Genomic DNA, 24194 nt, shown 5'->3' on the forward strand with positions numbered 1-24194 from the left:
AAGTTCGCGCGAAGATAGTACTAGATAGCAAAGTTCGAAACCCCAGATTCCACAGCGGCTACGTACGTAATTGATTGATGAGAGAGGAAGATCTGATCTGGGCTGGGCTGGCCAACCCCAGAGTTCTCAAAAAATGATGGATTACGGATGCAGTGGGTCGGCAGGATCAAGCGGCCGAGTCAGGCGCGGCACGACGATAAGGACGGCGGTCGATTGAAAATCAGTCATTTGCGCAGATCAGAGCCGAGAACAAAGGCCCAGTCACGTCAATAAGTCATGGTGTGATTTGCAGTCGAGGCAGTCACTCATCATTGTTCTTTTGCCCCGTTGCCAGTCGAGTGGATATGTACGTGTAGGTGGAGGGGCAAGGGCATGGAGCCTCTGGGAAGGGGGGGGGGATGCAGGGAAGGCAGGACCAAGAAAGTGGGTAGCCATGTGCGTCGCTCCTGCAGGTGGGTGGAGCGGAACGAGGGTTTGGGCCCCCCGAAGGAATCTCTCCGCCGCTGGCGTGCATCAGGTTACTGCAGTCTACTGTGTATTCATTACCATATTGCATAGTCTACAAAATACACGTACAGCAGCTGACTGCAGGTGGTGGCTTTGAATATGGATGCATATGTACAAAGTTGTATCCCGCTCAGCCAAGCTGTGCCAGAAACGGCTCTTTCATACAACAGCCCTTGGGTTCGGTCTGAACTTTGAACTCTGTCCCGTGCCCAAAACTAAACTGGATGCAACCTTCCTTTCCTGACGGCCCTGATTGGCAGTCGAGGCCTCCTTATCAGCGAGGACAGGGATCACGAAGGGCAGGGATCCTGTTTCTTCGACCGTCGTCCATTCAAGCTTCGTGCCTAGATTGCCAATTAGTCTATTACTGTGGTCTGCTCCGTACAGAAGCAGCAGTCGCCTTGGGTACGTAGCTGTCAGGACGGCGGACGGCTGGACCAAACGTTCGTTGACTCCAGACCCTGCAGCTCTGGCCTGCAAACCCGACCTTGGCGTTCTCAGACAACCAGACAACCAGACAAACTTGCCCAGCCTGCCCAGCTTGGCATCCTACACGACATCGTAGGTATTTGTCAGATGGCTAGGCTACATGAGTGCACACTGGACAAGGTGCCCTCTACATGCCTTCCCGTAGATCCCGCGCGGTTGCTCCCATCCGCGGTGAGCTTCTTTAGAATTACACGTATAGAAGCATACCGGAGCCTGTCTGGCAGGTGCCGGGAGCTTCCTGCTGAGACTCGAGAGGGCACCGCTTCCCGAAACACGAACCCAGCCCTTCGGTGCTTCAAGGTTTCGAGGTCCCATCAGCGTGCCATGATATGACATGCCATATGTGTATGTCCTCGTCCCACCAGGACGTTGCACACGCCCACAATGAGCCTTCGTCCCGCCTGGTTCGTCACCGTGCAGATAAGCAGTGGCGCCCCTCCTGTCTCTGGCCTCGTCCTCTATCGAGCATGAGCACCTGGGGGCTGTGGGCATCCAAAGCCTCGCCTGCGCGGTATTTACCCACCACCACACGTACCCAGGTCCCGCGCTGTCGGTGCAGACGCCCGCCTTGTCTTTGCCACCGGGGAGCTCCCTGCCCAGTCAGCCGCACTTCTGGGCCCAGGGCCAACTGCAGCTCGGTGCTAGCTCAATCTCCTCCTCCACGGCTAGCGTGCCATCGAGGCCTTTTTGGATCTGCCACCCCTGTCCCAATGCTTGCTCTGGCCGGTCGCCCCAGTCCTGGACAGTCCCTCCGCGTCTCATTCACACACTTAATCTTATAAGTATGTGTTGCCCCTCTATCTCGTTGCCCATGTGCCTCCTGCCTCTGGTGTTCCCCTACTCTTGGTCAACCACTTGCCTCCCACCCGCTGGATCGACCGCTTAGACGAGAAGAGGCCAAACAGCCTGACAACGAGTCCAGCACAATGGCTCAATACGGCGAGAAGAACCATACCGACAAGGAGATCGTCGAGCCTCACAATGGCTACGGTTCCGAGACTGTCGACGAGGAGGTGGGAGTCGTCAACAAGTCGGGCTCCCTCAACCGCGACCTGAAATCGAGACACATGCAAATGATCGCCATCGGTATGACATCCAGCCCTCACCTGCTCAAATCCCTTTTGGTGACGGAAACTAATATGACCCTTCTTTAGGTGGTGCTATTGGTGCTGGTCTCTTTGTCGGTTCCGGAAGTGCCCTTCACACAGGTGGCCCTGCGTCGCTCGTCATCTGCTATTCAATCATCGGCGTCATGCTCCTGTTCACATGTCAGGCTTTGGCTGAATTGGCTGTCCTCTACCCTGTCAACGGCGCCTTCTACACTTACGTCGTCCGCTTTATCGATCCATCATGGGGTTTCGCCATGGGCTGGGACTACGCCATCTCGTGGTTGACTATCCTGCCCTTCGAGCTTGTCGCTGCGTCCATTACAATCAGCTACTGGCGTGACGACCTCAACATGGGAATTTGGGTTGCCGTGTTCCTCGTTGTCCTGTCCTGCATCCAGGTATTCGGCGTTCGAGGCTACGGTGAGGTCGAGTTCGTTCTCAGCATGATCAAGATCGCAGCTTGCACTGGCTTCATTATCCTTGGAATCGTCATCAACTGCGGAGGCGTCGGAAACCAAGGCTACCTCGGAGCCAAGTTCTGGCATGACCCTGGCGCATTCCAGAACGGATTTAATGGATTCTGCTCTGTGTTTGTCGTTGCCGCCTTCGCGTTCGGTGGCACTGAGCTTGTCGGTCTTGCGGCTGCCGAATCTGCCAACCCCAGGAAGGCCATCCCTCTCGCCACAAAGCAGGTTTTCTGGCGTATCTTCTTCTTCTATGTCGTCAATCTGTTCATTGTCGGCCTGATCATCCCCTCCAACGACGAACGTCTTCTGGGTTCTTCTGGTGCCAACACCAAGGCATCGCCCTTCGTGCTTGCCATCGAGGATGCTGGTATCAAAGTTCTTCCATCCATCTTCAACGCTGTTATCACCCTGGCCGTCATTTCCGTCGCCAATTCTTGCACCTTTGGCTCTACCAGGACGATGCAAGCCATGGCTGAGCAAGGCATGGCCCCCAAATTCCTGTCATATGTCGACAAGTCCGGACGTCCTATCTGGTGCATCGTGGTCCAGCTCTGCTTTGGTCTGCTGGCGTTCATCGGAGAGGCATCGTCGCAGAGCACCATCTTCACCTGGCTGCTATCGCTCTCTGGTCTGTCCTACTTCTTTGTGTGGGGAACCATCTGCTTGACACACATCCGTTTCCGCAGCGCATGGAAGAAGCAAGGCTACAGCTTGGATCTGATCCCGTACAAGCCGACACTGGGTGTCTATGGAAGCTGGATCGGCGCTATTCTGTGCGGGCTGTGCTTGATTGCCACGTTCTACAGCTCCCTCTACGTAAGTTCCCATCTGCCCTTCAATTCGCCATTATTCAAGCCAAGCTTGCTAACGAATTCATGTCTGCAGCCATCTCCAGATGCTACGCCCGATGCAATGTACTTCTTCCAACAGTACCTGGCCGCTCCAGTGGTTATTGCGTTGTACCTCTTCTGGAAGATTTACTCAAGAGACTGGCGTATGTTGGTGCCCATCCACGAGATCGATCTCATGGCTGGTGCCCGTCTGCACAGTGTTGAGGAAACCGACGCCGATGATGAACTCAAGAAGCAATCATGGTTCAAGCGCATTGCCCGCGGTCTGTTCTAGACGCCGGGTAATCCTGGGCTGAAACAGCGAAGTTCAAGGTCATTTGGTTTATATGCAAATACATTCACCGTTGAGTTTAGACAGTTCATGAGGGCAACTGGAATTCCTTGCCAATCAAACCCATTTTGAGATACCAATTCAATATTAGACATGGACCTTTCCTCCGCTCACATGACTTGCTGCTAAGTACCGTTGGAATGATGTATCCATGGTGAACCTCCCAGCTCAGCCCGTCTCTGAAATGGCCCTCAGGTCACGACATGGAGCTAAAACTGACCTTCCGAAAGCAGCATGGGCAAAATGCATTTAGTAGATTCACCAACTACCACATGCCGCATCCAGCCGCATTGTTGCACACCGGAGCCAAGGTGTTTATATTACTCTAAAGGCCAAGACAGCCAGTTCGTATTCCCAACGACGGCAACTGAAGCTTACTATTCGCCGTAGCAAGTGCATGTTCCTAATTGATGCTGCACAGCTTAGGCAGCGGGAAATCCTGTTACGGTTGTACTAAGGGGGTTCCAGAACGAAGCTTGGCGCGCTTGTCTTGGATGCCTTCTGCGTTCAGGTAGGGTCTGTAATGAATAATATTATAGTGTACGTGCTCTACGCTACCCAGCCTCTCCTCAGCAACACCATGCTTCTTTGTCTGCCTGTCGATGGGCTCCGCGCCCCTCGGACCGCGCCCCTCCCGGCTTCGTGGCGAGTCTCCTAGGCGACAACGGTGTCCATGAGGGCCGGGTCAAAGTTCATGTCGAAATCCTTCATGAACGCGTCCCAGTCAACCCTCGAGAATGGATCGCCGGCCAGCATCTCGGCGGCGCTCGCCACGGCGGCGTTGCCCGCCCCTTCTGCCATGCCGCCGTTACCGCCGGCGCCGGGCTGGGGAGTAACTTTGTCCGGACGGGTCTGCTCCATCTGGCGCTTCCACCTCCGGATGCAGTCTAGCGGCAGGCCCATCCCGAGCCGGTGCGAGACGTCCATCTGGCCTAGCCGCGACAGCTCCGTCGCGGGCAGGATGTCGCGCACGCTCCACGCGCTCTCCATCATCTTGGCCGCGCGGACGGGCAGGTCGCCGTCCTGGACGCTGCACAGTCTCACTCCGGCGAGCGCTTCGTTGACCACCATGTCTGGGGTCGTCCCGGAGTCTTGAATCTGGCGGTCAACGACCTCCTTTGTAGATGGGGATAGCAGCGCCGATATCACAATGCAGGCTGCCGACAGCAGGGAGCGGCAGACGAAATGGGGCGAGTGGGTGAGGAAGCCGATTTCGTTGTTGAGCTTCAGCGCGAGCCTGATGACTGACTGTGCGGTGGTGTGGCAGCGTAGGGCGTTGCGCTTGAACGCCTCCTGACTGAAGCCGGGAATTGGCATAAAGTAGAAGACTTGAAGCTCTAGAAGTGTGGAAAGGATGGTGAATTGATCCACCTCTGTGTGCAATTTTATGTCAGAGCCAGAACAATCACGTTGCACATATCGGTCGCACGAGCTGGGAAGCTTACCTGAGATGCCTGCAGACATGAGGCCCTGAACCTTCTGGAAGTCTTCCTCTAGCTGTTCAATAACATGATGAGAAATCCCTTTCCCTTGCTCGAGGTTGGCAGCCACAGTTCTCCCCACCCTATGTAGGAACGCAGCACTTTCCAGTTGGATGTAGAAATACATCGGAATCTTGATGGGGCTCGTTCTGTCGAGGATACTCTCAATCGTGCTGTTGAAGTACTGACCCGTAGAAGGCGTGCCACTATACGTCGACACGCGCTGCGAGATGATGTTGAACCCCACCCAAGAATACACAGCCTCCTCGTCACTGACAGACAGACGATATGCCGGGTATACCTGCGTCGGAAAGTCTCCGCGGCCAGTATGAATTCCAAGCATGTAACAGCTGTTCATGAGGAGTGACACGTAGATTGGGGACGGGTCCTTCATAAAGCGAATGGTAGGCAGCGGCCAGACGCTCAAAATCAACAATGCATTGATCGTGGCCAGAGAGACAGGCGGGTCGGATACGCTCCCCCATATCTCGTTCCTAACTGCATCGACTAGGAAATCAAATATTCCGCCCTCGTGTGTCGACTTCCTGCAGGCTGTGACGACAATTACCCAGAAAAGAACTGGTCCGGCATTATATACGGCGTCTGGCTCCCTAATGCGTACGACCGGGAAGTATGGGTGGAAGTGTTCAAAATATTGATCGAAGTACCGATCGATATCTTCACTGGAGAATACCCTCGACTTCAGTGCTCTAGGCTGCGCAGGACGGCTACTGGCAGAAGACGGGGTGGTCAAGGGGCCGGGAGTCAATGCAGGGACGGACGAGGCTTCTGGGAAAGTTCGTGGGGGTGGAGCATTGCTGAAGGACGGGATGGAGGCCAATGGTGATACTCCGGACGAGAAGACGGCGGAAGAGTACAGGCGTGCCTGGTCCGCCCGGGGGCTCGGTAAATGTGGTGTCTGTGCTGGAATAGGGGGGAGGGGGAGTTGGCCGTGAGGAGTTGAAGACGATGACTGGGGAGCCACAGCCTGTTTAATGCTCTGAACCTCCTGAACGAGCTCATCGAATTTACTGCAGCATATTAGAATGTGTTTGATCCCATCTAAAAACGCAGGATGGAACGAGAGAACATGTGGTCAAGTAAAGCATGAGGTGGTGTACAGCGGTGCTGAAGACCAGCATTCTCCTAGTTGAACAGAGCCGGCACTTCCAGTTGAAAAATTCAGACTAGATATTTCAACAAGCCTAATATAGACCTGAAACATATCAAAGGATATGGGATGCTTTCAAGGGGAGGGAAGGTTGATGGCCGGGAAACTTTGTCGAATATGTCTTCTGAAGACCAGGGGGTGTGGCTTGGGCACAAGGGAAGCGCAGACTCCACATACCTCCGCTTGCTCACTCTCTTGTGAGACTTATCAACCACACAGCGCAGCTTCAGCTTCTGGCAGCGCTGGCAAGGCTGGCCAGGTACGGTGCTCGCATTGCATTTCACCTGTGGACATTTGGTCAGCCTTGTGGTCGGACTACGCGCGGCACGTCTGATGAGGCCAAGCCCGAGGAGGAGTCGACGGCACGGGCACTCTTACGCACCTTGGAGTCTCTGCACGACACGCAGGCGGTGTTCCTCTTGATGCGAGACTGAGGTGATGACTGCTCCGCGGCCGAGGCCAACAGGTCGAGCGACTCACGCGACTCCCCGTTGGACATTGTCGATGCAAGTCAGTCAGTCGACGCGGTTGGCTATGCCGTAGTGAAGGGGAGAGAGATCAGAGTTGCCGAAGCGCTACCGACAATGTTCGCCGGTTCGGCTCTGTGAGCTGACGGGGTGGGGCGGGGGCGTCCATCTCAGTCTCAGACCTCCTGTCTGACACGCTGGTTGGGTTATGCTGAGATAATGTTATCCCCGACCCTGGGCCCAATACGACATTTCCAAGTCACCAACATGGACGGCGGAGGACCTCAAGTCGAATTTATTGCAAACACTTCTCGAGTTTTCAATGCATTATTATAAATCGAACGAATTAATAAACAAAATCTTCATGAAACGTGCATCAGCAGTGTCGCCCGAGCCCCTGATCTCACTCAAGCCTGAGAGTGCACTTGAGGTGTGAGTCCCCGAGGCATGGCTTCCATGCCAACAGGGCGAGTGTTATTTGTGTGCCTGAGTGAGCTCTCTCCAACAAGGAAATCAATCTCATACAAAATTACTTTGATTCCCATTTCCTCTCATATGCCCCGACCCAAAGGCCCCAGGCGACCACCTTGCCCGTGACCGCGTCGGCGATTTGCTCCCTCGTCGGCCTGGTCCCCAGCAGCTCCTTAGGCAGAGACTCGCTCAACGCTACGATCTCAAAGAAGTCTGTCGTACTTCCTATCAGCTTTCCGCACATGGCATATTTCAGGGCAGTGGCACACTTACACCGATGAGGCCCGTGATTCATCAGGGGTCGAGGAGGGAGGTATACCCCTGGTCTGCGGCACTGCCCATACTGAAACCCACCCTTCAGAATGCCCTTGCTTTCATCGACAACCTCAAGGTCCGACTGTTCTATCTTCATATTCATTGCTTCAATGCCTGCGTATATCCTATCAAAAAGAGTTTAGCGATTTGGTCGTACTGAGGAAGCGACGACTCCGGGATAGACAGCTCACCCATGGACGATGGGCGTCGGAAGCGGCGCGTCAGGATCCTCCACCACGAGCAGCCACTCCTTCACTCTCCCAGTGATGTCTCGCGGTGTTTGCCATTGCACGCCCGGGAACCTTCCCTCTCCATCGTGAGAATGTTCCTTTCTGAATTGCGCAGGCTCAGCCAAGGAGCCCGCGCCACAATCTATAGACGTGATCTCGATGGTAGGTTCCGGCAGGTCCTTGAAGGCGGGGGATCGGCAGAAGCTCTTCTCATCACGACCCCTGGCGCTCGAGAGGAGCCATGAGAGTGTGACCTCTACGACGGGATGCATCGTGTCTTCTGTGTGACGCAGGAGAGGGTGCCAGCCTCTGTCGACAGTTGCTGAGACTCAGCGCGCTACAGTGTATCTGGCCGCTTATGTGAGGCTCCGTTTCATAATCATCCCGATCTGGTTCGCAATCTTTGCCCAATGAGGTGGCAGCACATGAAAACGACTACCAGTCAACCCAAACGTGAGAATGGTGCGCACAAGATATATATATATATATATTTTACAGGATTGCACGGTGATAAAAGTATCGGTCCCGTCTGCGCTGCCGCTTCGGCACCGAACAACATGACAAGTGCTCCGTGATAGGTTTGACCTAGGACTCCTGGATACATACAGAATATTGCCCATTTCTCAGATTGTCCACCCGTAGCGACTGGCTGATCTAGAGCTGCTTGGTCGATCGTGAGCCCAGAGAAAAGCGCGGGCTGATTAACAAGCATTGACTCCACAACGTGTAAGTCTCCAAATGAGACAGGGAGGCGGCAGCTCAGATTCAAGAAACATCCCCTCTTCAGACAACCAAACCCACAAAGCACACCACTCATACACCATGCTCAGACTCCTCGCTCCGACAAGCCCACGCCATAACATCCCGTAAACCCCAGACCGCCCACTTGAAGACGCTCACAGCTCATCCTTCCCCTCCTTCTTCTGACCACCGCCCATCAGCCCGCCCAGCCACGACGCGCCGGGTATAGCCACAGGGGCGGCGTGAGGATATGATTTACCGTCGACCTCGACCCTCGGCTCGCACGTGCACCAGTCGTTCTCCGGGACCCCGGACATGGCGCTCGGGATGTGCTTGCCGCAGCCGCGCCACGACTTCTTCGCTGTGCGGATGGGGAGGCCAGGATTAGCCGGGCCCGGACACAATCAAAAGAACCGGGGCTCTGACTTACAGCAGTCTGGGCAAGTAGCTCCCATGCACATCTTGTCAGATTTCTTTGAGTTGCTTGTGTTCTTACTGTTCCGGAATTGTGTTGCCGTGAAAACCGCCTTGTGCTTGGCGCGATGCAAAGTCTCAATGCTCGAAAAGGAAGAGAAAGGCTAGTGGAATGCGGGCCCAAGTCGTAGATGAAGCGTGAGAAAGTTGCTTGTGGCCTTTTTTATCCTTTCAGACGGCGACGGACGGCGCATTGACTTCCGAGTTTCCCTGCGCCGGGCGGGCCGGTCCAGGAGGTTGAGTGGTCGCCGACCAGTTTCGAAGGCTCCGATGTTCGCCGACGTCATAATGCCGGCCGTTCGTTGCAGCGTCACTGCCGCTCTCATTTTCACGTCCTTATCGCCGACGATGCACAGATAACACGCATTCAACCACATTTTATTAACCAAGTTTCCATTTAGCAACTGCAGCCTGAGTTTATTGTCACGGGTATCATCTTGGAGCTTCGAGAAGAGGACTCCCGGGGGGGGGGGGGGGGTTTAGCCTATACCTATGCGTCCAAGAACCCAGCCTTCGAAAAGTTGAATTGTGGGCGCAGGAGTGGACGTGTAGAAGCAATATCAACCAGGCATATTGTCTAGGATGGAATCATCCACCTACTCGAGATAGCCGAGAGAGAGAGGGAGATAGTTCTGCTCTCGCGGCACAATGGCTTCAGCCTAATGCCAATGTGCCTGGTGATACAGGGGAAGGAACAGCTCCAGAGGCTCGTGAAGAGTGCCTCAAATGGAACATCTTGAAGCTTTCCACATTCACGTTCACCAATCAGGCGTGATTACCGAGGCGAAGATTCCTACCATGACTGAAAGTTCGTTGACGATTGGTGATTACATGTTAATCAAATGATTACTAGAGAGACTATGGAAACAAGCAAGTGCTAATCCAGATAGGTATTCCTCATTACTCGTCTGCCCCACGGCAGTCCTGCACGCTACAACGCCTGACCTCGTCGCCCCCGTCCCGAGGAGGAAAAACAAGTCCCTCAGATATCATCAGGGAAGGCTTGGTAGCACCAGAAAGCCCTCTAGTTCTTGTGGAGCTTGGCCTTGATCTTATCTTTCAGGCTTGCCTTCTCCTTCTTGGAGTCCGGAGAGTCCGTGGCCGACTTCTCCGACTTGTCGTCCTCGGTCTTCTTGCCAGAGGCAGCAGCCGCGGCGGTCTGGGTTGTCATACCCTTCTCCTCAAGGAGACCTGCGTTATGTGAGCAAAGATGTTCGCACGCAGAGCGTCATCAAGGTTAAGAACTTACGGTCAGCCTCGCGACCAGCACCCGGCTTTGTCGCGTCGAAGTCACCACCGTCGGCAGCCAACCCGGAGCTCTTCACGTATTGCTCTCCAGTGCCCTCACCCTTGCTCTCGGCCCCCGGGCCGTCCTCGTCCTCGGCGCCGCCTTGCCCTGAAGACTTCTTCGACGCGGACCCGGCATCTCCGCCGTGCTCCCTTGCTACCTCTTCAATGGGCTTGGGCCCGGCCCCCTCAACCTTGGTAGGGTTCTCGGACTTGTCTACGCCGGCGCTGTCATCGACATTCTTGCGCTCAGCCTCCGTCTTGGGATCTGCGGTAGCCGAGTCCGGGTCTCTAATATCGGCCTGGGGAGCCTTGAAACCAGTGTCGCCGGTGGTGGAGGGGTGTTCTGTTGTTGGGCCCTTGGTCCCAGTCTCCGTGGTGTCCTTACTACCAGTTTGGGTGGTGTCCGTGGTGGAAGAGGTAGTAGGCAGTCCGGTTGACGCACTCTCGCTTCCGGTTTGCTTGGTGCTAGTGCTGGTGGAGGTGTCGGTCTTGGTTGCTCCAGATTCTGCTCAAACGAGGTCAGTCCCGCCTAGTTCCCGTCATGTACATCGAGTACGTTGAAAGGTGGAAGAGAGGGAAGTAGGTAACATACCCAGGTTGCCTGCGTCGTAAGGCTCTCCGGCGGATGTGTCTCCCAGCTTGCCTGAGACGGGCTCTGTTCCCTTTGTTTCGTTGCTCATGGTTTCTGTGCCCGGCTTGACGTTCTCGTCGTTGGCAGAAGTGTTGGTATTGTTCTCACCCCAGATGGCCTTGGCCGCTGTGCTTGCCATTGAGTTTATAGTCTCCATTGTGGGTCAAGTGATCGGGGCGTGGGTGGCTAAAGGTGGTTGTGGCAGTGTGATGTAATAGCGGAGAGAGGGTGAGAGGGTGAGATGATGTGTGACGTTTCTGTGGTGGGCTGTTTTTCTTATTCTTGTTCTTGTTCTTTTGGGTGGTGGATGTATGTGGAGGGTCAGACAGACGATCAGCTCTTTATTATGCAGGTTGGTTGTGGGTTATTGCTTCAAGGAACGGGTTGAGTGGGCGAGGACATTATAAAGAAACAACGAGCGGCCGTACCCAGCTCCAAACGGTCTGACGTCTTTCTTGGGCCTTGTTCTTGCTCTGGCTCTCGTCCTCGGCGTGGCTAGACAGCGAAGGATGGACCAACGGCCACATGCAGAGGAACTTGGAAAGGGTGACGTACGTGGTGCAGGGTAGGGTCTGGGGGAGCATGGATGCCTTTCTTGTCTGGGCTCGTCTGGCGCAAGCCTAAGGCACCTTTAGTCCCTGCTGGCCTATCGCACCATGGCAGACGGCACTCCCAGAGCCGTCTCAGCCTTGAGGGGCCCGTCACTTTTGTTTGGAGGTTACGGGGACACAGGCGCCAAGCCCAGCAGTCCATGGGTGTCGCGGTGCTTGATTTGGGCCAAGCTTCTTGCTATGGTTCTTGGAACATGTCCGTCTCCATCTCCACGTACCTGACCTGGTCCTCGCTCTTGGCCAGTACGACCACTATTTAATCAAGGCAATGGATAGGTGCAGAATCAATTAATATTCCATGTACAAGATTCCATTTACTGGGAATTACGGCATACGAGCACTTGCTCTGCTCCGCGAAACAGCGGTCGAACCTTGCAGGGCAAGAGGGCTGGCTGTGGCTGTCATGCCCAGGTGGCCAAGCGATGACATTGCTGTGCCGTATCGTGGGGGAATCCTTGTGTGGGTCCCCGCTTCAGACGTCATTCCCGTCCCGCGGGGAGCCAAACGCTCAATTGCAACCCCACCTCTGTGCAGCAGTGGAGCCCAAAGCGGAGGGTCCACCACTGCTGCCACTCCATCACTCCATCCTCCTGCTCGAGAACTGCAAGCTTATTTCCTTGGGCTGTTCTGGCTGGTGGACGAAGCGACCCGAATGCTACTACGTAAGCTGACCAATTTGACACCCCCATAGTCCACAGCCTCTTGCCTCAGTGGTCCCTGGTCAAGGACCATCTCCCAAGACACACCCTACCATGCCATTTTACAAAACCCCAATTGTATAGGGCTGCACTGTATGTAGAGTGAGGATTCACGCATCTTGCCAATTGGACTGGTACTGTATCAAGTAGAGCTTGAATATGCAATGTATTGGTATCTGATCACTTCTGATTGGCATATCAAACGCTCAAAACAGAAGAGTGTCTCGTCTCGTGGACGACGTAGAAAATATCAAGCCTTCGAATATCCAGCCTCTGCCTCCTTGCTCCCCAGACTCAACCTCGACAAGTCCTCCTCAATATGGCCTAGGCCACTGCTCCTATTGCAAGGGGGCACGCTTCTCACTGACGCTCCCCTGTCCACTCCCTCTTCTCTTGCGATGCCATGGGTACTAGCCCTTAGTGACCCCTTGCCCTTCCTCAAGCTCCGGCGCTTCGCAGCTGCCATGGACCGGAGTTCAGCATCTAAATCAGACTCGTCGCCCAGCGGCTCGCAATAGCCCTCGTCACGCTCGCTGACGCTGACGCTGGCGCTGTCGTCCACCATCTTCACTACCGGCTCCCCACCAGGCAGCCTCACCTCCGTGGCCTCAAGCGTCTCGGCGATATCCAGGAGAAGCACGTCCATCGGGCAGATGTACGCCACTCGTTTCCGCTGAGACCACGCTAGCACATGTCCACAGACCTGCCCGTTTGTGCGCTCGATGATCCAGGCTCCACTATCGCCAGGGAGACCTAGAGGCCGCCGTGGTTTGGCACCGTTGTTCCTCTCGGGCGACGGTGAGCTGGTGATCTGGTAGGTATGGCTGGGAGAGGTCCGGCCATAGATCTTGACCGAAACCAGTGTCGGCAGGATGACTCCGGTCTGCAGGCCGCTAGTGCGCGCCATGCACTGAACTTCGAGGTTCGGCAGAGAAGAGGCGGGCACCACCGAAGTCGGCCGTATAGGCTGTCGCACGGCGCTGTCGGCCACGGGGATGGCGTTGTCGCCGGGTAGCCGGTCGTCTTTGAATTCAAAGAGGGCCCAGTCTATCTCGTGAATAAGACCACGGTCGTCATTGCGACGGCGGATGCCACTCGAAGCGAACACTTCACCGAGACTGAAGGTGTCGAGGTGCTCTTCGTCCTGGGTGTCCGGACTGGCAAAGAAGCCTTCCTCGACGTCGTCAAGCGCAGGTTGGCTCACAACATATCCGTCTCCGCAGCCGGGCTCTACACCAGGGATGTCTCCCGGGTCGCCGTATTGATCCTCCTCCCCAGTCTCCTCGTCAGAGTATTCGCTAGTGACGGCTGACTCGGTGAAGGCGTCGGACCCGTCGTCGGAGAACTCGGCCGCGAAGTCTTCCGTGTCACTGCTACTCCCCGAGTTGGGCGAGTCTTCCTCCGGGTATTGTTGCGCGTACCACGCAGCCAGGTCAGGCACCTGGTTCTCCGAACCTGCTCCGCTCCGCAGGGGTTGTTGTGGCCCCTCGGGACCAGATGACTCGGGGTCATCAAGCATGTGGTGCACTGTCATGCCGTATGTCTTGTCATCAACCACAACTAGCCCTCCGAAGCTGACTGGCGGTAAGTGACGATCGCCAATCCAAGCTCCTATACTGGCTCCGTTCAGTGGGCGCTCCTGGAAGCTTCCATTAGCGGCCACTACTTCCCCTTGTTCGGCACTCTCGGGGTGGGCCATGCTGCGCTTAGTACCTTGATTTCGAGACCGAAGGACTTGTCCTCGGCACACCTTCACGGCGAAGCCGGTGGTGCCATCGAAGAGTGCGCCCATCTTACGTCTCAGAATTGCCTTGACCTTTGAGACGGAGGTGCACACTACGAGTACAGTAGGCGTGGTTTCCTTTGCCGTCTCTCCAATCGACTCAAGCGATATCTCCACCGATTCAGGGTTCTTGCGATAGAAATGTCGAAGAGCTTGGTTGATCTGGGGCATGAGCACAGAGTTCCAGTGTTCGACAGCCTCGGGAGGCAACGGCGTGTGTGGGTAAAGGCGATTCTTGGCTGATCGCTTCGCTCGTAATTCGGATGTTGCATGGGCTGCTTGGTCAGTGAGTTTGGAAAGCCGTATGTGGACGCTGGAGAGCATACCTCGCTGTGTCTGAGTCTCTGGTGGCGCTGCCCCCACGGTGCTCTTCGTCATGATTGTCTGAGGAGCAGGTTCGGCAAAGCCAGCTTCGCGCGCCTTTTCATCCTTGGATGACGATGCGATCGTCTTTTCCGACTTCTGCCCCTGGGTTTGTTTTGACGAAGACTGGATGCCCAAATCGCTGCTCAGACGATCCTCAAGACCACCGACGCTGTCAAGAATCGCGCAAACCTCGAGATATCGGCTGGCACTGACTTGGACACGCGTCATGACTTGGTTGCTCTCTGTTCCAGCTGCCAATTCGTCATCGACTGCCTTCCAGCACGTTTGGACGGCCTTCATGTACAGCGTTCCACAGTTCTTCGCCAACTGCTCCAGAACGACCTCAGGCACAGATGTAGCTGATGGCGAGGAAACAAGATTCTCGAGATTTGTCCACATGCCGATGGAAAGCAGGAGCATTCCAAGTGAATACACGTCGAATGCCTTGGAGTCGGGATTTGATAGTAGGGACTGTTGTGCCGTCGTCTTTGGGTCGAGAGGGTGTCGATAAAGCGAGGTCGTGGGTGTGGACCCTTCCTGAAAGCTTTCTGGAAACAAGTCAAAGGATGATATCAGTGGCCGCCTAATGTCGACCTCTCCGGCGCCCATTCCCGGCTCAACCCCCACTGCCTTGCAAAATGAGATACTAGAGTTGGTCAGGTTGCCATGGGTAATTCCTCGAGCATGCATGTCGAAGACAGTGTTGGCCAGGTTGTATGCGAGGCGGAATTTGGCCTCGAGGGTTGGCTCGAAATCAGGTCGTGCCAGAAGGTCGGAGAGCGAACACAGTGTGTTCAAGGTATTATGTGTGAGAGGTTCGTATGAGATGGGGTTGAAGCCCGGTGGGAAATGGTAGACCAAACCGAGTCTTGAGTTGTCCATGTCTTCAAAATAACCAAGTAGCTGAGGAAGCCCTGTCCAGGAACCCGGAGAACGCTGTGGTTCAGTCTGCAATCCAGCAGAAAGCTTCTCGAATCGAGACATGTCTGGCATAATGCCAGTCGCAGAGTACATGGGATCAAACTCGGCATGTTCTAGAAGCAGTGCAGTGTAGGGGCGGCCATTGTTCCTTGTCAAGTCGGAATACGCCTGCTTGCTCATGTAGACAATATCCCGAGGGGGGACGTCTGGGGTAGTCTCGGACATGGGAATTGGCTGTCTGTCTCTCAGGCTGGTTAATGTCTGGGGGTTGACCTGCTGTGGTGTCTGCATTCTGGTTGACTCAAAGGCCCGCAAATCCTCGGTGGAAGCCCCTGGGTAAGGTCTTGCTCGGGCTGATGTTGCAGCATTTGATCTTGTCCTTGAAAGGTCGTACAAAGTGTCGATGGATGTAGTCAGATCTCTGACCAAGTCCTCAAAGCGCGCTTTGTCCCAGGCCACAATAGGGATCTTCTTATCCCCTAGCGGTGCTGAGAGACCGCCAGCCTGCCGTCTGGAACTCGCCCATAATGGCTCCGCCTCAGCCAGGATTTCCTTGATCGTTGACATGATACTCCCGACAACCTCGCTGAGTCCGGCCTTTGAGAGGGAATCATCGATGATGTCCTGGTGGCCGGGGTCGGACCATTCCAGGCCCCAGGTGACGAGTCGGTCATTCTGGATCTTCAGCTTCCGGTGAAGGGACTTGATGTCTGGGTCCTCAGCGTTCTGCACCGGTTCCTTGACAAAGTCGGACGACTTTTTGGTGTCGTTATAGAGTCTGCTCAGCCGCCGTTGGACGGGCAGCTGGTAGCCGCCCTGGGGGATACCGTACGACTCCATGACGATGCGGCGGGTGGGATTCAACCACGCGCTCGAGGAATTAGAGATACGGTGGCGGCAATGATGGCGAAGATAAGACGGCTATGGTGATTTCGCTATTCACCTCATCACCCCAGGCTTATACCAGTGTGGAGAGTATCTCTGGGGAGAGTGTCCAGCAAGAGGTGGATCCGGGAGAGGATGTTCGGGGAGACAGTCAGCAGATGCCCTGCAACGAATCGTCTGGCGCAGCTGCCGCGTGTATGTCCTCCTGGGTGGTGGGCTTTGGGCGTGTGCAACCAGGCCGGAGACTGGAAGCCTCATACAGCTCGGGTCAGTAATGGCAGCGGGTATGCGGCGCAGGACTGTGATGGGACGAGGAGAAGCGAGAGGGAAGAGGCATCGTCAAGACTCAAGACAGGGCCGACAATGTTTCATCAGAGGGCCGCAAGAGGGGACCCTCTTAGCCTTAGGGAGACGGGCCCGGGTGAAACAAAAGAAAAGGCGGCCAGATGCAGTAATCTCAAGCTCTAGTCCCAAGCATCACGTCGATAGCGTGCTGCCCGCGTGCGTGTGTCCCGGCCGAACATGGACCTGGGCAAGCAGCCTTGCAAATGGGATGCCGGATAATTTGTCTGCCTAACGCCAGAACAAGCGGGCCTTGTGCGTGTCTTCGCGTCGAGATGTCGTGGCGGGCCGCTTACAGGCTGGAGGACACGACTTGCAGGAGAGGGACAGGAGAAATGGTCGGTGGCGCCGCTTGTCCAAGCCCCAAGCAAATGCCGGTCCCGAGTTTGACGGCTGCCTGGAGGTAATGGATCAGGCATCAGGATTTGTGCAATCTCAGACCATCAGATGGCTTGGTGTCCAATGGCCTGCCGTCTTGGCCGCTCCTCGAGACGGAAAGACTGGGGCTTCTAGTCTAAGCCGAGACAGCACGTTGGTGTACCCCGGTATCCATGTACCTATGTACCGACCTCCCGTCCCCCTTCAGAGCAGCCCCGGCACCGAGACATCTCTTCCATAATGCCAGAATGCCCACATTTACGTGAGCCATCCCTATGCGGAAATTCGAAAATTTCTCCTCGAGCGGACAACACGATAGCAGGAAGTCAGCGGATATTCCAACGTCAGTCTCGCCTTTCGATGACCTCGCACCGATTTTGGACAATACGAGAGGGGATTGGCTCGGCCATCACAAAACTTCTGCCTCACAGGCAGACGGGCTCGCATTAGCTGTCGCTCGCATCCTCAACATAGCAATGTGATGAGCGCTAATTGGCGTCTTAGTCCTACCTGACGTGTGGGCAAAGGTCCCTCTTCTGGCTACCTGATTGGGATTCTGACCTCTCTTCCTGTGGGCCCAACTCACGGTCTCAGGCCCGCATAATAAGTCCCAAATCAATGTCGAGCGAGTCTCGACCAAATCACTTTGCTTGTGCTGATCTTACATTTGGACCCTGCATGGTCTATATTGATGCCCACCTTGTGTCCAGTCGTCGGTTACTCATCCACCAGTCAGACAGGGAAGTCAACCCCATTCCAAGCCATTATGACCATGTTCCGCCTGACAACCGGGATAACCGAGGGTGGCCACCTGAGCCCGGAGGTTTATTTCTCTATGAGCTGCTGTAAAATGACACCTCGTTTGGTTGTGCAGTGTGACCATACCCAGGTGACTTGGGGGCTTGAGGTTGTGGATGTCTTTCCGGCGTGAGGCAGGCATAACAGCTTTCCCCAAGGACAACTTACCCTAAGTGGACATCTCTCAGACCCTTTTCTCTAGTCATCATTGTGAAATTCCGTTACTATAAGTTGAGAGGTTTTGAAGTGTGCATACTTTAGGATACCCTTCTGTGAGTGTTGGTTCTGTCATTTCTGCCGGACTGTGCTCTGCAGGGTGGAGAAATAGCAAGGCGAACGGTATCGGTCATGTCCATGGTACTGAGGTTACAGAAGCAGGTGCCTAGCTCCACCATGGAACTCTTGTTTCATTAGTCTAATGACCAGGAAGGTAGATCGCGTTTGGGAGTAAGCTAACATAAGTACCTTCCACAGCCAAACCGGCAGGATCGCACCATGCCCCATATGGAATGAATCCTCAAGATTTCGGATTGCTCGATGCTCCTTTACAGACGGTGAAATCCTGAACATTGGCGGATAGCTCGCCCGATTCGATCCTTCCTGTAACATGGCCAGCCTGTAGAGGATGCTCCCATCCTAAAAGGCACACCTGGCTGAAGCATAGGCCCCTGAGCCCTGTACACGTATGGGGCTATCCACAGGTTTATGGAATGCGGAAGGAAAGCCGGTTGCTTTTCCCTGTAATTTACAATCATTCAACAACCTTCGATGTTCTTAGGCTTCAACATTCGTTGTTGTACGATGGATTTGCAGGATGTCGGAGCTGCCTTCTAGGCCTCTCGCAACACTCCACTCATAACAGACATGACTAGGTCTGTATTGTAATACTGGTATTGGTCCACAAGCCTTGTTTCAATGCGCTTCTACCAGCTGGGTCATGTCCACAGCAATTTGTGTTACAAACGCGTACGGGCGATCGAAGCAAGCATCCCAGCGCGTGTCGCCCGAAGCCCAGAATCTCTCGAGGGCGGCTTTTGCCGTCATCGGGACATTTGAGCCAATATGGTAGCCTAGCTCGGACAGCTTCCCCGACACGAAAGTACGCATCGCTGTGTCGTCGTTCGCAGCCTGCACGCCGAGCAAGACCAAGGGCCAGATCATGGAGTGTTTAGTCTTGGGAGACGACAGCGCCTCATTGAGCAGCACCTGCAGCAGGCGGCCTTTCTCGGCACACTGATCTCTTAGTTCGGAGGATTTGGGCAGAACCAAAACGCTTTGCAGCGATAACGTGCAGTATAGTGATACGGCTGCCTGGTATATTTTCCCAACCAGCAACCACCCTTCTTTGGAGAAAGGCTTGGACCCAGACCATTCATCTGGTGAAAAGGTATGAATACGGTCCAGAATACCGCATGCCTCTTGCGAGTGGCACTCGGCTTCGATGTGTTCACCTTCCACAGCTCGCATCCGAAGATAATTGATTCTGATGATCTCGGTGAATAGAGGTGGAGGGCACATCTGGAAAGAGAATAACTTGCCGCCATATCTGTTGACAATAATATCGAGGTCGTCGAGGTGCAATTCGGTCATTGGCAGGTCTGGCGCAGGGGATGTCGTATTTCCGATAATTGCCGCGCTGTGAGAGGTCAACTTCTAAACATCGCTTCAGATGCCCAATTTTCCGCTCGAAGTCACATACAACATGAAGAAAAGGAGCAGTTGATCTAGACTTTTCGTGTCGGAAAGTGAGCGGATGCCACCACGAAGCGTAACAAGATTGTGAACTCCCTCGAGATGGCATCGCCAATTTGGCGAGGCGCCGTGATGGGCCTGCGTTGTGTGGCCTTAGTATGAGTGATGATAATGAGATATACCATGAGACCCACATCAGACAGTAAAAGTGCAATAATTCCGGCAACAAGCATATCAGTCGTATGATTGTCTCCACCTTGAATGTTCTCCATGAGGGAGCGAATGATTATGCCGCGGTAATGATAGAATGACTTAATCAGGGGGCCATGTTGACTTTCATTCCGTATTCGGTTGATTCGGTGGCTAAGGGTTGTACAGATCAAGGTAAGTCGGATGTAATCAGGAAAACTAGCCCCTAACTTGACGTGCGTGGGCGTGACGAGATAAATGCCAGGATGTGGCCCAAGTTCCTGGATGGGGATTAGGTCTTGGTACATGCAGGTGTTGTCTGTATATGTCAGTGAATGTCTCTTGGAACGTGGCGGGGACATTACAGTATTCGACAGCCTCAAGCAAGGCACAGATCTCTGGTTCCATCTTAAAGCGTGGCACAGTCACGTCATTCGCAGTCTTGATGGCTATTTCAGTAGGATGGGCTGCGTGTTTAGGGGATGCAGACCCCTTTCGCCTCTGTTTTCGAGATAGCACCTTCCCTGGTGGAAGCCACCTCAACCTTGCAGGTTTCGTATCGTCGTAACCAGGGCATTGCGTTCCCGATGACAAGCATTTGTTGCATGCTGGACGGGTGAAATCACAGACTACTCGGCGACGGAGACATTCCCAACAGTGCCGCTTTCGGTGCTCGTCCATTTTCGGCGTTGCTCATGAGCTTGATTGGTGAAGATTATTGAAAAGACTGTTGGAACAGGGCTTGCACCCAGAGTTCTGATCATGAACAACGCTGATAGTTCGTTGCTGTAACCCTCCAAATGATACTTGATAACAATGGCTCGATGTGATATGGACAGGTGACAGTAGTGGAATGTAGGGACCTTTGGATGTGGACAAAAAGATGCCTCGATAAGCATGGAGAAATGCAAGTAGATAACGTAATGTCCTCGAATTGTTGATCCGACAGCTCGGCCAGGAACATAAGCTGACGTCAATTAGCTGCTGATGTATGCAGGGGACATTCTCCTGGTGCATAGATTTGCGATTTTATGTGGACTTGTCAGGATACATCTGCCAGATTGGTAGTGCATACATTCTCGTACCCGGTTCTCGATATCTTTCGAAAGGACCAACAGACCAGGGGCTAAGCTCTTGGCCGTCTTATTCTCCTATTCTGGCCAAGCGCCGGCCACCAGTTCTGGGTGTGTAGCCGAGACGCCAGCAGCACACGGTAAAAGAAATCAGACCGAGAAGGAATTGGCGAACTCGTCTCTGCAATATTAACACGGAAATGCCTTTGGAAGTCTGGGAAGCATTCAAATCAACTGGTGCATTCCTCTATCCACTGGAAGGTCGCACAGAATTATTCACTGCCGCATTTGTACATATGCACATCTCCACAAATCTAGACATCCTCCATCTTGGGATCTTCGTTGGCGACCTCCTGGATTGATGTAAGCTTCAAGGTTAGCTCAGAAACCTCTCACGGTCACAGAGGGCGGCATAGAGACAAGCAGACACTGGCACGTGTTGAATCCAGGAAGCCTTCTGGGGCTCAAACCATGCTCAGAGGGCATGGGTGCATCCATTTTCCTCTGTTCTAGAGGTTATGAGCCCGGGTTGAGCTCGTCCTTTGGGCGTTTATGTAGCTACCCGCCTGTGATGAGACATCCTCCAGTTCGATCCCGGATGGTGTTCATTTAAGCGAACGTTTGATGGCAGAGCCGCTTACAGGGGAAGAGCAATTGACTTCCTGGCTTCTGTTGTTCAGCTCGACACTGGGAGTGACGATCTAGGGGGGCTGTTGAATCCAGGAAGCCTTATGGGGCTCAAACCATGCTCAGAGGGCATGGGTGCATCCATTTTCCTCTGTTCTAGAGCACGCCACATCTCTCGCCTGAGCAAATGTTTGTTTCATATGACAATGGAACTAAAATGTTTGAGCCGATTGAGACACTACATACTATTTTACTTTGCGAGCAAACTCTTCTGTGAGCTGGAGCAGTACTCATGCTCACCCTACTAGTCCCTATGGGATCAATTGACTTAGCACCAGCCTCCACCAATGACCTTGAGCGCTCATTTCTATCTCATGTGGCTTGGCAGCCCACGTTGAGAAGGAAAAGACACAATTTACAATGCTCTTCTTAGCACCACAGGAAAGAAGACATGTGCCATCCTCCTTTTCGCCCATCATGTGGCCATCACAAAAGTTGGAACACACCAAATTCTTAGTCTCGTATCAAAAAGCCTTGCAAAATTGAACACCATCGAGTCATTGAGAATAACAGCAATTGGGCACTGAAAAGAAAAGAGGAATATAATGGGTCAATCTCAACAAAGGGCGGCTCCTTGTACCAGACATCACAGCCTTCCGTCACTTCAAACGCACCACAGGAAGGCACTGGAGAGCTCGAAGGTATTAGACAGTTTGCGATTCATTTTCCTATCCTTTTGATACCGGACACAATCACGCCATGATAGAACGCCAGGCCATATTTAACTAATAATTATAGACAAAGATCTCAGGTTATCACAGCAGGAGGCCAGCTCCGAAAAAACTAGCCACGACTACAGCAGCCAGGCTGCCGGCCAGTCCGTTGATGGAAGGAGCCAGCCCAGGAGCCATACTCTTTGAGCTCGAGGAGCTTGAAGAGCTCGAAGAGGTTGAAGTGCCGTTGGTGGTGCTGTGGTCGGACTGGACGAGAGCAGACAGGCTGGCGTCCGTCGAGAAGGCGGCAGTCACGGCACTACCGTTGTTGCAGTCTGACGTGCGGGTACCAGATCCAGACACAAAGTTGACCGTGGCGCACTACAGAGGCGTGCTGTCAGCTGGTGTGTCCCCGTATCAAGGGGAATACAATTCTTTAACTGCTTTGTTCACGTACCTGGTAAAGCAGCCCGTCTGGCGCATTGGCAACAACTCCCAAAATTCCCTTCTGACCGACCCAGCTCTCAGGTGCTGCGACCGCTGGCTGACAGTAGTCACCCAAGCCTGTTTGCGTGAAGATGGGGTACAGCTGGGACCAGTTGGAGGCTGCGGTCTGATCGAGGGTGCCGCGAATCAACCAGCCGGCTGTGGGATGGCCAAGGAATAAGTCAATCGGCTCGCCGCCCACATGGAAGTCCGTTACATTGTCCTTGGAGAAATCGATAGTAACACCGCCGCAGGGTGAAGAGCTTTCGGCGTCTTCGTCGAAGGGACCGACGGAAGCGGGAGCATTGAGGGTGACGTGTGCTGCCACCAGAGTTGGAAGGAGGAGCAATCTGAGGGAAGCCATATTCAAGGGCGATTTGGGGAATAATACAGAGCGTAATGTAGTAGTAGGAGATTTGGGGCGATAGGTCTCAGGCAGAATTGGCTTTGTTTGTTTAAAAACAGTTGAGGGTATCAAATAACAGCGTAAGACAATAGTCAATGGAACGGCTCATTCCAGATGCTACGATAGTGGGAGCGCAGAGCTATAAATCTGAACAGAGAGCTCGAGGTGATCGGTAGAGCTAGAGGAGCTATGGGATGGTGCCGGCGCCAAGATAGGGCTCAAGCCGGGGTTAGAACGCCAACGGACGTGGCCTCGGATGCCAACCGGATGGTCGAGTTACAAGGGGTGAAAGTAGGACAAACCTGGTAGATGGAGTACCTCCAGATGGCTGGCTCGCTGAATCACTGGCAGGGTTCGGAACTTGACGAGGTGTACTTCTCATGTGTCTCGGTTTAAGCTTACACCAAAGTCAAGTCACGGGCGCGCATCCTCTTGGACAAAAGCCCAGCCCTGAGGATCGGATGAAAAAAATGTTCAGGCGGAAGTGAAACACTTGAGCATATTGTGGGAACTTCAACAGGATTCTATCTTTCATAACTTTCATTGATGGGGCCAGTCAAGCAAATTGAGCGCATTTCTGTAGGGGCGTACCTCAAACATGCTCTCCGGCCGGAGACGTGGCGACGCTGGCTGATCCGTGACCGCCTCTCTGGTATCAGCCATCCCAGCCAGGCGCGTGCCTGGGTACTTAGACTACGTGCGTGGTAGACACATGGGACCCTGAAACTTCCAACACACACCCCTGCAATTATGAGTGTCGATCTGGGGTTGAAGATTGGGTCTCTTCATGTTTCGAAACCCGGTGGCAGGTGGGTGTGGATGGCACACGAACTACTTGTTCTGCAGGACGCCACGTTCTTTCACGTGCAGACACATGCAGGTGCAAGCATCCTGTGTGTTGCTGCTTTGTTATCTGTTAAAAAAGATTTGCCCGAGACTGTTTACAACTCTGCCCAACGTTGCTCAACTCTATTATGAGTGTCATGGCAGCAGGAGCAGGCTCAGAGTTCAATATCCAGAGCAAGCACTCCTCACTGTGAAAGATTATCGAGGAAGCTTCCACCACAGATGATACACTGAAGAGGGGCCATCTTGGACTGGAAATGGTCTAGCCGCACAGATACTTGCTCAGTGTCTAGACCTCCTGGGGAAAAGTGTCAAGCTTTTGTCGCTAGACGTCTGGACGCCGGCCGCCACAACC

General features: G+C 54.0%; 8 protein-coding genes across 8 annotated transcripts; 1 reads left to right on the forward strand and 7 right to left on the reverse strand.

Moving 5' to 3' along the window:
• Positions 1 to 1922: 1922 nt before the first annotated feature.
• Positions 1923 to 3697, forward strand: J7T55_009133 (uncharacterized protein; the record flags this gene model as incomplete). Its single annotated transcript, XM_053142067.1, has 3 exons — positions 1923 to 2082; positions 2151 to 3388; positions 3458 to 3697. The coding sequence occupies 3 exons, from the start codon at positions 1923 to 1925 to the stop codon at positions 3695 to 3697; spliced, it is 1638 nt and encodes a 545-aa protein (XP_052994974.1).
• A 711-nt stretch (positions 3698 to 4408) lies between these two features.
• On the reverse strand, positions 4409 to 6905 carry J7T55_009134 (Transcriptional regulatory protein SEF1; the record flags this gene model as incomplete). Its single annotated transcript, XM_053142068.1, has 4 exons — positions 4409 to 5127; positions 5200 to 6266; positions 6584 to 6690; positions 6789 to 6905. 4 exons carry the CDS (start codon positions 6903 to 6905, stop codon positions 4409 to 4411), a joined length of 2010 nt encoding a protein of 669 aa, XP_052994975.1.
• Positions 6906 to 7402: 497 nt separating this feature from the next.
• J7T55_009135 (uncharacterized protein) lies at positions 7403 to 8161 on the reverse strand (the record flags this gene model as incomplete). Its single annotated transcript, XM_053142069.1, has 3 exons — positions 7403 to 7557; positions 7618 to 7784; positions 7851 to 8161. 3 exons carry the CDS (start codon positions 8159 to 8161, stop codon positions 7403 to 7405), a joined length of 633 nt encoding a protein of 210 aa, XP_052994976.1.
• Positions 8162 to 8785: 624 nt separating this feature from the next.
• Positions 8786 to 9091, reverse strand: J7T55_009136 (uncharacterized protein; the record flags this gene model as incomplete). Its single annotated transcript, XM_053142070.1, has 2 exons — positions 8786 to 8991; positions 9061 to 9091. 2 exons carry the CDS (start codon positions 9089 to 9091, stop codon positions 8786 to 8788), a joined length of 237 nt encoding a protein of 78 aa, XP_052994977.1.
• A 1037-nt stretch (positions 9092 to 10128) lies between these two features.
• On the reverse strand, positions 10129 to 11182 carry J7T55_009137 (uncharacterized protein; the record flags this gene model as incomplete). The annotated part of the gene is made up of 3 exons (XM_053142071.1): positions 10129 to 10295; positions 10354 to 10899; positions 10987 to 11182. The coding sequence occupies 3 exons, from the start codon at positions 11180 to 11182 to the stop codon at positions 10129 to 10131; spliced, it is 909 nt and encodes a 302-aa protein (XP_052994978.1).
• A 1402-nt stretch (positions 11183 to 12584) lies between these two features.
• On the reverse strand, positions 12585 to 16244 carry J7T55_009138 (uncharacterized protein; the record flags this gene model as incomplete). The annotated part of the gene is made up of 1 exon (XM_053142072.1): positions 12585 to 16244. One exon carries the CDS (start codon positions 16242 to 16244, stop codon positions 12585 to 12587), a length of 3660 nt encoding a protein of 1219 aa, XP_052994979.1.
• A 2475-nt stretch (positions 16245 to 18719) lies between these two features.
• On the reverse strand, positions 18720 to 19732 carry J7T55_009139 (uncharacterized protein; the record flags this gene model as incomplete). Its single annotated transcript, XM_053142073.1, has 3 exons — positions 18720 to 19443; positions 19507 to 19637; positions 19694 to 19732. The coding sequence occupies 3 exons, from the start codon at positions 19730 to 19732 to the stop codon at positions 18720 to 18722; spliced, it is 894 nt and encodes a 297-aa protein (XP_052994980.1).
• Positions 19733 to 22203: 2471 nt separating this feature from the next.
• On the reverse strand, positions 22204 to 22951 carry J7T55_009140 (uncharacterized protein; the record flags this gene model as incomplete). Its single annotated transcript, XM_053142075.1, has 2 exons — positions 22204 to 22482; positions 22559 to 22951. 2 exons carry the CDS (start codon positions 22949 to 22951, stop codon positions 22204 to 22206), a joined length of 672 nt encoding a protein of 223 aa, XP_052994981.1.
• Positions 22952 to 24194: the final 1243 nt, after the last annotated feature.

Source organism: Diaporthe amygdali (assembly GCF_026229845.1).
Source record: "Diaporthe amygdali strain CAA958 chromosome Unknown NODE_10_length_1141467_cov_65_626103, whole genome shotgun sequence".
NCBI classification, from domain to species: Eukaryota; Fungi; Ascomycota; class Sordariomycetes; order Diaporthales; family Diaporthaceae; genus Diaporthe; species Diaporthe amygdali.